Below are 12,341 nucleotides of genomic sequence, written 5' to 3' on the forward strand. Positions count from 1 at the left end.
ATGGAGGAGCTTGCACTTTTGCAGACTCCATTTTGGCTAGTAGGGTGGTCGACTTCTTTAGTGTGGCATCTATCAATACCACACTGCAGAATTAGAAGGCATGAGTGATGAGTGAATTAAAAATTAAATTGAAGACAATTTAATTTGAAATTGGGACACTCTAATCGAAGTTTCTCTTTCTTAGCTTGTTCTCCCCCTTCTAAATGCTGAACTGGCACTTTTAGCAGTGCCACATAATGTTCGTTCTGTACTTGCAATGAATCAGTCTCTCAGTGAAACTGCCTCTACTCTTTGAAAGTCCCTCATAATATCAGGCCACCTTTGCTGTGCTGTTTTTGGAGCCTGCTAAAAGCTTACTAGTTTAGGCAAGCCTACCCAGACACGTTAATGCATATATTTGTTTTAAAGCAGATAAGATTTATTTATGTTGGTTTATGCAAACCATTTTAAATGTTTTTGTTATATATAAATTTTGCAAATAAATAGCCTTTAACTTCTGCCTCCACCCATCTAGCACCAACAACCTGTTTTACAGAGTTGGTTATATCTGGTGTTGTGCAAGAAGTCTGCCAATGTAGCAAAGATTCAGAGGTAGCTGGGTCAGGGCATTAGCAGCAGCAAAATACTAAACAAACACACAAAGTGGCTTGCAGGGCACGTGCTGGAGGGACTTTCAAGGGAACGTGCATGTGGCCAAGCAACTTCTGGTGATTTTGCTTTGTATTTTTGTTTCAAGGTGAAGAATGTCCTGGATGAAATTCTGGAGAAGTTGCCAGAGGAGTTTAACATGGCTGAAATCATGCAAAAATCTACCATACGGAGCCCTTACATTCTTGTTTGTTTTCAAGAATGTGAGAGGATGAACATTCTCATTCAAGAGATACGGAAGTCGCTTAAACAACTAGACCTCGGTCTCAAAGTAAGAGAAATAGATTTATTATGAAAATGTATTTAAAAGAACTTGGGATTTAATTTTTCTCCCTCCAAATGTCTAGGGCGAGCTGACGTTTTCTGTTACCATGGAAGCTGTGCAGTCATCACTGTTTTATGACCTGGTGCCAGATGCATGGACCAAACTGGCTTATCCATCCACTTACAGCCTTGCCCAATGGTATGTTCAATCATAGTCATTCACTTTACCTGTCTTCCACATAACAAGGATTCCAATTCTGTTAAACACTGAGCATGTTTGACCAATAACTGCATAGCAGTGTCATTTCGATGTTAATCATGAATGTTTCAGGATTTAAGAGGGGGGAGGCCTCTTTTTCCAGGATACATCTAAAGGCAGGGAAAATGGGTACCTCCAATTATTATTGAAAGACTGCATTCTTACATCTCGGGTAAAGATACAAAAGGAGGGCACAGTTGCCCCACTCATTAGTTTCATGTCTGCCAAGAAAGCACAATCCCTTAAAGAAAAGTAATAATAATCCACCAACAAAAGGCTATAGATTATAGGCTAGCAAATCACAATTTTATTTTTTAAATTATCACTTCTCATGACACGTTGATCCCTTTGCTGCTTTTCCTTCAGGTTTAACGACCTTCTCATGCGATGCCGAGAACTTGATATCTGGACACAAGATCTAGTACTTCCTGCAGTGGTGTGGCTTTCTGGCTTTTTTAACCCTCAGTCTTTTTTGACTGGTATGTACTATTGACTTATAAAGGTCAAGTAAATTAGATCGCACAGTAGGGCTACAATTTTTATATAATGGCTTACTGAGGGTTACCTTTGTGGAATTTCCAATGTAACTAGCTCTTAAGAAATATGAATATGAAGTGCTAGTGTATCACAGATGGAACAAATGAGAGCACTTCATTATAAAACTTTCTCAGGGCTAAAATGCTGTAAAGTCAAGGCACTGACAATTGAGTGACATACTGAATCAGTAATGCTTTAAGTAATACTTGAGATAGCACGATCTAGAAGTATCAAAAGCTGTAATGCAGCTGAATATAATAAGCAGGCATGGGGCCTTATCAGTACTTGGATGAGAGCCAGGATGGAAGCATAATTTAAGATATTATCTTAAAAATGCACTAAAATTATATTAAATTAGGTTCTATTAATTACGATACTATTTCCACAATCAAGAAAAGTTTAGCAGTTCACTTCTGTAGAAAGCGTGTAACTAGACTGCAAAATGACTGTGCATCTAGGATCATTTTATTTCAGGAATACATTGCTTCTGCAAAAATCTGTGACACAAAAAAACAATAGGCCCAAATTTTTAAAGAAAATGTAGATTTATTCTTGCAGCAGAGTTAGGTTAATTATATGTTCTTTGCTATGTTTAAGATTACCCCACACCACCCACAGTCATAGTTTTTAGCCATAAAATGATGCATCCACCTAACCCTTTTTTTCCCCTTGAAAGCCATTATGCAAAGCATGGCACGGAAGAACAACTGGTCTCTGGATAAGATGTGTCTGACTACGGATGTTACCAAAAAAAGTAGAGAAGACTATGGTCATCCACCAAGGGAAGGGGCATATATATTTGGCCTTTTTATGGAAGGTAAGTTTACTAGAGTCTGTAAACATTATTGACTCAAAAATGAAATGTAGATTTAGGCACCCACTCATGAAATGTGTCAGACACAGAAAATGAAAGTATACAAGAAGTACCAATGTTGCAATCCAGAAGCTGTTGGAGGTCTAAACACTTGTCTTTTTCCTTCAAGGGTGCTGTGCAGCCCAAATGGTACAAAAGAGTGAGAAATCAAGTTTATATTCTTTTCTGCTATTCCAATTTCGAAAGCTTACATGAAATGAAGTGCTAGCAATCTTCTCTGAAAAAGCCACACTCAATAGTCTCAACAGAATACCAGATGTCTTCAGAGGTAGCCACTATTGTGCCCTCTGGCAATTAATGACCCAGAATGGTCATGAATGATAGAAACTGTAGTCCACTAACATCTGGAGGCACCACACTGGCTACCCTTACAGAACAAAATTACATACTACTGTTTTATTGTTAAATTCACTACTATTGTGCAGCATTTTATATTAGCTGAGATACCTTCCACACAATTCTATAGGTCCTTACTTGAAGATATAAACACTCCCAATATTCTCTACAGTATTCCAAAAATCTGCGAGTCAGCACATGCCTGGCATTATGCCATGGCTGTGTTTACTATACTAGTGATATAACTCCCAGAGATACATTCAATGGTATTCTCTTAAACTACTCTTTTTAAAATTTAAGTAAAAAACTGTGTTTCTCTGGTTACAGGAGCTAGATGGGACATTCAAGCTGGAGTCATAGCTGAAGCCCGACTAAAGGAATTGACTCCAGCGATGCCAGTCATCTTTGTAAGAGCCATCCCAGCAGACAGGCAAGAAACGAAAAACATTTATAAATGCCCAGTTTACAAGACGAAAATTAGAGGGCCTACCTATGTCTGGACTTTTAACCTCAAAAGCAAAGAAAAGCCAGCAAAGTGGGTGCTTGCTGGAGTAGCCTTGCTTCTGGCAGTTTAGCAGGTACAAAATTCTAGCCCAGCCTTTGCCATGGTATATTATGTATTACTGCTTGGCGTTATCACATGCAGCCCTAGGGATAGTGACACACTGCTTGATATCAAAGCTCTCTAATATGCAGAACATAAAAATGCACCTACAGCTAGACATCTCAAAAGCAGATGAGTAATTTAACAGTGTGTGCAACTTACACCTGAAACATCGCTTGTAGGCAGAGGTACTAAAAAAAAAAAAAATTCTTTAAAGGATGTGTATCTCAAGAAATGTGCTGTCCTGATCATTTTAACATCAATATAAAAATATATTAAAATAAACCTTAGGTTAAATACTCCAGTGTATAAAGTGGTCATCTTATTGCCACAATCAGTTTGCTGCAACAGCCAATGTACTGCCTGTCTGCACCACGTTCGATCTCCTTTTGCAGTTCTTGCAACCTGCATGCACGTGACTGTGTAGAAGGATATGCGTATGCTGGCCAGGGCGTATGGGTGCAGACTAACTTGGAACGGTGGCCCCCAGGAGTTCAAAAGCTTTTGAAGTAACACCTACTTATATGGGAATTAATATTTTGGGGTAGGTTTAGTTTAATATGCCAAGGAGATTTGTTGCAGTTGAAATAATAAACAGTAGGATGCTAGGAATTCTCCCTCTAGGAATTCTCTCTCTAGCACTGTTTCTAAAATACTTGTCGCCCTGCTGTGTTGTTGGACTCCTGACTCAATTGTCAGCGATAAGGACAGTTGTAGTCCAACAACTGAGGGAATACAGGTGCTTCATCCCTTTTTTAAAAGCAATAGACTGCAGCTATGCAGAATATTAAACCAGTGGCAGCTGGAGTCTAAGCAGCAAAAAAACCTCCATAGACATGAATGGAAGCTGTTTTAGTCTCCAAAGTTTTTTGCAGCATACTGTGACAAATAATGTACAACACAGATTCCTTTAGCAGGTACTTTCCTGAGAAATCTTTGTCATATGTACAATATCTGTTTTTAAAAGTAATGACTTCTGTCCTATATTTTATAAACATCATTGTAGTAAAACTCTGATTAAGTACAAAAAGGAAGGAAAAGTTGAGAAGGTTTGCAATCCGGTATTTTCAGTCATCTTCAGCAAGTTGCTTTTGCAAGCTGAAAAAGAAAAAGCAGAATGGGACTGTTTTATGAGGGGCAGAGTGTGATGGTGATATATCGTAGATTAAGCAGTCACCGCTCCCGCGTCCCTCTGTCACCATACCACTGAAGGGCATGCAGCTCAGCGGAACACTTTAACAAAGCCCCCACTCGGACTTGATGAGCTGAGAAGCAGCCTTCCTTCAAAAGTCCGCTTCTCAGCTGATCAAGTCCCCCCACTTTCAGCTAGCGGGGGCTTTGTGAAACTGCTCTGCTGATGTGCATGCCCCTCAGTGGAGCAGTTTAATGAAGCCACCCACCTGTGCCTCAACTACCTTGGGGCAGCTGGACAGGCTCCCCCTTTCTCCCAGGAGGAAGAGACTGGCCGCCCCCCCCCCCCCGTGGCCAAGGCGGCAGCTGCATGAACAGAGCATTCATGGGGCTGACTCAGCACAGGAGGAGGTGACCGCTTTCTCCTGTACCTCACAGGGCTGGGTTCCTTCCTCCACTCTAAAAATGTAAAGGCTGCCCTTGCAGGAAAAGCACTTCAGCCATCCTTCTAAAATTTGGTTGGATTCATTCCCTCAGAAGGGCAACTTGTCTGCAGATTTCATCCAATTCTGCCCCAAAATAACAAGCTACCGTATTTTTCGCTCTATAGGACGCACCTAGTTTTTAGAGGAGGAAAACAAGTAAAAAAATTTTTTGAATCAAATCAGTGTCAGGGCTGAAGGGGGAAGCCCGGGGTTTCCCCATAAAGCCCCGGCATCCCCAAGCTAGAACAGCGAGACGCTGCGTAGCGCTCCGTCTCTCTGTTCTGGCTTCGGGGACAGCCTTTCAAGCCTCTGCAGGGCAGCGGGGTGCCTTCACCCCACTGCCCTGCAGAGGCTTTGCGCAGCTAACCCCAAAGCCTTTGGAGCGCAGCAGGAACTCGTGCTGCGCTCCAAAGGCTTCAGGCGGCTATCCCTAAGGCCTGGAGAGCGAGAGGGGTCGGTGCGCACTGAACCCTTTCGCGCTTCAGGGATAGCCGCTTGAAGCCTTCAGAGCGCAGCACGAGTTCCTGCTGAGCTCCGCAGGCTTCGGGTTCCTTTCACTGAAGCCGGGAGAGTCTTGCTGGCAGGGAAGCAGCACTTCCCCCCGCCAGCCCCAAAGAGCAGGTCAAAAGGAACCCGAAGCCTCCAGAGCCCAACGGGAACTCCCACCACGCTCCTGAGGCTTCGTTGAACGCACAGAACGCACCTTGTTTTAGAAGGGGCTGCCACTTCGCTGAGGGGGCGCTGAGCAGAGAGGGGGAGAGTTTTTTTTCTTGTTCTCCCCCTCTAAAACAAGGTGCGTTCTATAGAGCGAAAAATACGGTACCTCTAATCAAGATGAGTTATCTAGTATTAGGTACAAACACAAATAGACATTCAGATAAGTAGGCTAATTTCAGAATTTATGGAAAATCCACAAGCAACTCATGCTTATGTGTACTTCCAAAGCAGAACTCATGCTTTGAGATGAGAGTGTCTCTACACATCAAGCGATCACATCTCATCATGTGGGGTGGATAAGTTCTGTTTGGGATGCAATGAACAGACTATGAAACACATATAGTTCAGTTACTGACTGGGAAGTTCTTTGTTACCTGCCATATTCTCAAAATACCAAAGTTCAGTGGTTCCCCGTGTACTTCTGTGTTTCAGTTTCTTACTTTTATCCCTATCCCTATCCCTGTGTAGCTTTTATCACCTGTGTAAATCCAAACAAAATCTGGATGCATACCACTGATATAAAATTCCAATAGCTTCCTACCTTTCAAGATATTCTTTTACATTATCATAACCGTAAAACTTTGCCAAGTGAATGAGCATTCCTGTGGCACAACGACCATCACGTTTGCGACAGTAGCTGCAGTTACAGATCCCACGGCACGGAGGGCAGAACCAGTCCTTAGAGAGAAAGGGGCATTAATTTAGTCAACAAATATAGGTGCTCTGGCTTAGCACAGAAACAGGAAGGGAGGTAGAGACACAAGGATATCATGTTTTTAAAGACTCGTATGCTAGCAATGCAGCTACGAGAGCTCCCATAATTTAAGTAGCTTGACAATACATTGATATCCCTCAACCTGAACAGTTCAGATACCTACTGGGTCTAGAAGTGCTGCTTTCACATCTTCTCCATAGCGATTACGTAGGCATGGTCCGCAGAACTGTCCCCTCACACCCCCACAGCCTTCGTTACGACAAACTGTCTTGGTATCGATAGTCTTCTGTCGACACTGATGGCACGTGCTTCCCTAGCATGAGCACAGTAAGAAGAGAATTATATAAAAGAACAGTGTTTGGAAATCAACACAGTAGACTTCTTGATGCTTCTACAGAATTTCACAATATTACTGCTAGTGCAACTAGGTTTCCCACCCCTTGCCCACACATCAAGAGAATACACAGGAGCACTCCATCCCAAACAAAAAATGCTAAGCCCCTGAGAAACATCATTGTTCGCTTTAGCTCCTTCATAAATTAAAGTCTGACTTATATCAAAAGCTAAGAACACTGCAAAAAATCATAATAGAAAATTCAATGGTAGACATCTCTGCCCGGGAATGCTGAAATTGCAGATGTGAACTGAAAATTTACAACACAGCACTCTGTGAAACAGGCATAAAGTACTGATGGAGTTACCCATTCAAACTCCTAAAAACTTACGAAGGAGTAACTAAAGAGGTCTCCACACAACCGGAAGCTACAAAATTATTAAATCAACTGGGACTGCAATCAAACAACTGAGAGAAGGGGAGGAGACAGAATTCAGAAAAGCGCAGTCAACAAATGGGAAAAAGGGAATAAACCACCAGCACAAAGATGACTTCTCTGTCTGTGGTGCCACTGAAATTACCAACTAAGTCTTCCCAAGAGCTATGAGCTCTATAACCAAAACAAGACAAGAATTGGCCTATTATTCTCTTATTTTGTTAGCAACATAATGTAAAACAGTTTCTGCTTCTGTGGGGAGGTGGTTGATGTTTACATCCTCCAATTGCATCCTAGCTCATGAGCCTTTGGCTCATGAAGGAAAAGACAGACTATTATACTCTCAGCCAACATATGCAGGAATTATTCTGTTGGGAAGGAGTTTGAATGTTGAAGTTACTCCCTTTTGGGAATTCAAAGCATACAGTGGAACCTCAGGTAACGTAAACTTCGGGTTCCAAAAGCGGCAAACCCGGAAGTGTTTCGCGGCATGCGCAGAAGTGGTCTCTCCAGTTGTGAAACCTTTGGGATACAGCTGGACCTCCAGAACGGATCCAGTTCGCAACTGGCGGTACCACGGTATTTATTTTGTGCTGATGGAATATGTTAACACTGAAATTACTATGATGCATAATAGATATATTGTCTGGTACAGGCTGCATAATTTTAAATTAACCTTACAGTGCCCAGAGGCGTAGGAAGGGGGTGCGGGCCTTCCCAGGTGTCATCTCTGAGCGGGGTGACATTCAGCGCACCACGCACCCACGACTCCCAAGCCTACCCTGAGTACCCCAATGTGAGGGGGGGTGACAAAAAAAAAAATCTGCACTGACCTTGCTACACCTCTGACAGTGCCATACTTAACTGCAGTAATGTAATGTAAATGGCCTGGGTAAGCCAGTTAAAAGGCTATGGTCTGCTTTAGAGCAAGACAACCCCGACCTTATTTTTTAACAAGACACACAACAACAAAAACACTGATACAAAATCCTTTCTCCAAAGCAGAGTTGGAATGGTACACCTCACAAGGCGCTTCCAAAATGCAGGGAGGTCAGCAATCTGGGTTTCTCTCAAACTTGATTTTCAGTTAAAAGACATACTAAGTGACCCTAATGTAAGATTTATCTTCCTCAAAGGTCTGATTGATTATTCCTGTTCAACATTATGCTCTATTTATGTTCGCAACACCTGACAAGAACAATTTCTGGATGAAACTTTTACATTACTGCATTCATTTAAACAAGGTAAAGCGGGAATAGGTGGTAAGCTTACATCTTGTACTTAATGTTTATTTTTGATAAAAGAGGGTGTCTCAAAACCCACACAAACTTCCTTCTTTGAAAACATCCCTCTAGAACATACTACATAAACACAATTCCTTTGATGTTTGGTGCATAACCAATCGAAAAGCTATACATATATGTCAGCATTTGATTGCCTTTCTTGGAACGCCTAAAACTACACCATCAGCTATTATTTTTCTGTCTTTTCTGTAAAACAACTGATTTGTTTCCCTGTGTGGGCATGTTTTGTTACTTGAAATTAAAAATAAAAATTTTAAAAGGCTAATAGAAAGACAATTGTTTTTCTATTAATACCCTGACCGGGTTGGCAAGTCCATTGATGGATATCAGAAGCACGCCCTGCCCTGTCTGTTCTGCCACATTTTGTCATAGTGTCCACACACAAAAACATGATAAGAGTGCAGCTAACATTTGGAGGAGTAATGGGAGGGAAGATACCTTGCAGCTCCAGCCATTTATGCAATAAGCTCTCTCATAATCATTCAACACTTCCTAGAACATCCTTCCACACGACAGCCTCCACCCCAAGCCTGGAGGCTAAGAAATTCTTTTTCCGACAGCAAGGCAAAAAATAAATGAGGGTAGAAGCTCAGGAGATGCCTTGGTACCATTGGTCTGGTGCTACATGACCCTCCTAAAAGTAGGTTTACAGTCTCCCACTGTTTACTGGGTGTCTTCTACATGCAGTCAGCAGGAAAGGACACATCTAAATCAATACAAACAGTGCTGTGGCAATTTAATTACTACATAAATTTTAACACCATGTAAAGAAACTAAATAAGTCAAAATAGCTTAATCTCAAGCATTACATGTGCTCAAAAAATTAGTTTCATCAAACCCAAGAAGAAGAGATGCACCTACCAGGACTTTATCGTAGATTTTGTCTTTAACTGTTATTGCAATGTTTTCTAACTCTTCGTCTGTAATATCTTCAACTGTTCGGTTTGAACAGTATTTTGATGATCTTCGTCTTTTAGGTGTCCCCAAATTGTTCTATGAAAGAAACTCACATCAGCGTCTCTAAACCAATGACTTTATGCTCCACTATTTTAAGAACAATAAAAACCACACACACACACACACACACACACACACACACACATATATATATATATATATATATATATATGTTTTCGTAGATTTTCACGGGTACAGGAATGCAGGTTTTGGTGTCCTCGGGTGTCTTCCCGTGTAAAAGTTGGGGTGTCTAGGCGACGTTTCGACGAGGTCTCACTCGTCATCTTCAGGCTGGTGCTTTCGGCTTCTTGTTACTGGAACAGAGCGGGATCTCAGTGTTTGAGTTCCTATAAATACTGTAGACACTATAAATACTGTACACCACACCCCTCTACAGTATTTATAGGAACTCAAACACTGAGATCCCGCTCTGTTCCAGTAACAAGAAGCCGAAAGCACCAGCCTGAAGATGACGAGTGAGACCTCGTCGAAACATCGCCTAGACACCCCAACTTTTACACGGGAAGACACCCGAGGACACCAAAACCTGCATATATATATATATATATACCGTATTTTTCGCCCCATAAGACGCACTTTTTCCCCTCCAAAAATGAAGGGGAAATGTGCCTGCGTCTTATGGGGCGAATGCAGGCTTTCGCTGAAGCCTGGAGAGCGAGGGGGGTCGGTGCGTACCGACCCCTCTCGCTCTCCAGGCTTCAGGAAGCTCTGCGCAACCCTCGGGAGACCGGCTCGAGGGTTGCGCAGAGCTGCCTGCAATCCCGGGACCAGCGCAGCTCTGCGCGGCCACCGGGAGCCGGGGGAGAAGCTCCGCCCCGCTCCCGGTGGCCGCGCAGAGCTGCCTGCGGTCCTGGGACCAGCGCAGCTCTGCCCGGCCACCGGGAGCCGGGGGAGAAGCTCCGCCCCGCTCCCGGTGGCCGCGCAGAGCTGCCTGCCGTCGCGGGACCAGCGCAGCTCTGCCCGGCCACCGGGAGCCGGGGGAGAAGCTCCGCCCCGCTCCCGGTGGCCCTGCAGAGCTGCGTGCGGTCCTGGGACCAGCGCAGCTCTGCTCGGCCACCGGGAGCCGGGGGAGAAGCTCCGCCCCGCTCCCGGTGGCCGCGCAGAGCTGCGTGCGGTCCTGGGACCAGCGCAGCTCTGCCCGGCCACCGGGAGCCGGGGGAGAAGCTCCGCCCCGCTCCCGGTGGCCGCGCAGAGCTGCCTGCCGTCGCGGGACCAGCGCAGCTCTGCCCGGCCACCGGGAGCCGGGGGAGAAGCTCCGCCCCGCTCCCGGTGGCCGCGCAGAGCTGCCTGCCGTCGCGGGACCAGCGCAGCTCTGCCTGGCCACCGGGAGCCGGGGGAGAAGCTCCGCCCCGCTCCCGGTGGCCCTGCAGAGCTGCTTGCGGTCCTGGGACCAGCGCAGCTCTGCGCCACCATCCCGAGCGGGGCGCTAAGTCCCGCCCCGCTCGGGATGGCGGCACAGAGCTGCCTGCCGTCGCAGGACGGCAGGCAGGTCTACGCCGCCATCCCGAGCGGGGCGCTAAGTCCCGCCCTGCTCGGGATGGCGGCACAGAGCTGCCTGCCGTCGCGGGACGGCAGGCAGGTCTACGCCGCCATCCCGAGCGGGGCGCTAAGTCCCGCCCCGCTCGGGATGGCGGCATAGAGCTGCCCTCCCCATCGCCAGCCCCACAAGCTCGGGGGACAGCGGGGAGGCAGAGCGTGCCTTCCCACTGTTCCCCGACCTGGTTCTTCCAGCCCCGCACCTGGGGGGGGGGAAATAAAAATTTTTTTCTTTATTTCCCCCCCAAAAAACTAGGTGCGTCTTATGGGCCGGAGCGTCTTATGGGGCGCAAAATACGGTATATATAAACAACAAGCTCCCTATACTCTTTGTGCTCTGCTCAGCCTCACTTCCTAACCTTATCACTCTAGAAAGGAGGAGTCTCATTTGTTTCCTATCTTGTGCACATTACATATATAGATATTCCATTCCAAACTGTGCTACAAAAATGTAGAATATCCCCCTCCCCTCATGAGCAGTATTTTAGGATTCATATTGCATTTCTTTAAAATACAATACATACTACATATAGGAATAAAAATATTCTATTTGATCTACTATGAGGTATAATACTGGTTTTTCATTTACAGCATCCATTATTTTCTATAGCTTATAATAAAAACAAATGAACTAACCGAAAAGAACTAATCCAATCACCAACCTTTTGAGACCCATTTGCAAACCAGAGATACTTTCATGGGCACCAAACACAACCTGCTACCAAGCACACGCCACATCCTATTCTATTTGGCTGCAATAAAATACTAGCTTGTTTTCAGATCACTTTGCCCTTAGTGTTCCAGTCCATGTTACCAAAAATACTCTGGGGTTAGGTGAGGTGGTTTCTAAAAGCAACACAAACTAAAAATTGAACTAGTCCGGTATGTACCCCGTTTAGTCTTTTCTTTAAGAGCTTTTGTTGTCTTAAACTGTTAAGCTGCTCCGCAAATCTGACTGCAGAAGCAGTGAAGTTTTCCAAGGCAAATTTCTCTGGGGGGCGAGCATTTCTGCTTGGGTTTGTTCGACGCTCTATCTGGCCTTCTGAAAACATTCTCCTTGGCATTTTCTTCTGTTTCTAGAAAAAAACAGAGCGTTTTAATGAGTCACCATAGGTCTGTTTTAATTTTGTAGAACATAGCTGCAGTAGTGCCTTTACCTGTTTGTGTTAACGAATAGATGCAA

The 12,341-nt window shown here is 44.5% G+C and overlaps 2 protein-coding genes across 6 annotated transcripts in view; one reads left to right on the top strand and one right to left on the bottom strand.

Annotated features, from left to right (window-relative positions):
• Positions 1-3,821, top strand: part of DNAH11 (dynein axonemal heavy chain 11) — a 143,719-nt gene extending 139,898 nt beyond the window's left edge. The window contains exons 78-82 of the mRNA XM_083467740.1: positions 737-919; positions 996-1,111; positions 1,538-1,650; positions 2,385-2,525; positions 3,246-3,821. Of these exons, the coding sequence (XP_083323866.1) occupies positions 737-919; positions 996-1,111; positions 1,538-1,650; positions 2,385-2,525; positions 3,246-3,493 (801 nt within the window). The 3' untranslated portion in view covers positions 3,494-3,821. The remainder of the gene's footprint in view (positions 1-736; positions 920-995; positions 1,112-1,537; positions 1,651-2,384; positions 2,526-3,245) is intronic.
• The window catches only part of CDCA7L (cell division cycle associated 7 like), a 63,931-nt gene continuing 53,824 nt past the window's right edge, over positions 2,235-12,341 (bottom strand). For all 5 annotated transcript variants that reach the window (XM_083468401.1, XM_083468402.1, XM_083468400.1 and 2 more), the window contains exons 6-10: positions 12,049-12,234; positions 9,506-9,637; positions 6,734-6,883; positions 6,397-6,533; positions 2,235-4,620 (exon numbers count right to left, since the gene is read on the bottom strand). In XM_083468401.1, coding sequence (XP_083324527.1) covers positions 4,590-4,620; positions 6,397-6,533; positions 6,734-6,883; positions 9,506-9,637; positions 12,049-12,234 — 636 coding nt within the window. In that variant the 3' untranslated portion in view covers positions 2,235-4,589. The remainder of the gene's footprint in view (positions 4,621-6,396; positions 6,534-6,733; positions 6,884-9,505; positions 9,638-12,048; positions 12,235-12,341) is intronic.

The sequence above is a fragment of the Podarcis liolepis genome, assembly GCF_965112155.1.
Source record: "Podarcis liolepis genome assembly, chromosome: 12".
NCBI lineage: Eukaryota > Metazoa > Chordata > Lepidosauria > Squamata > Lacertidae > Podarcis > Podarcis liolepis.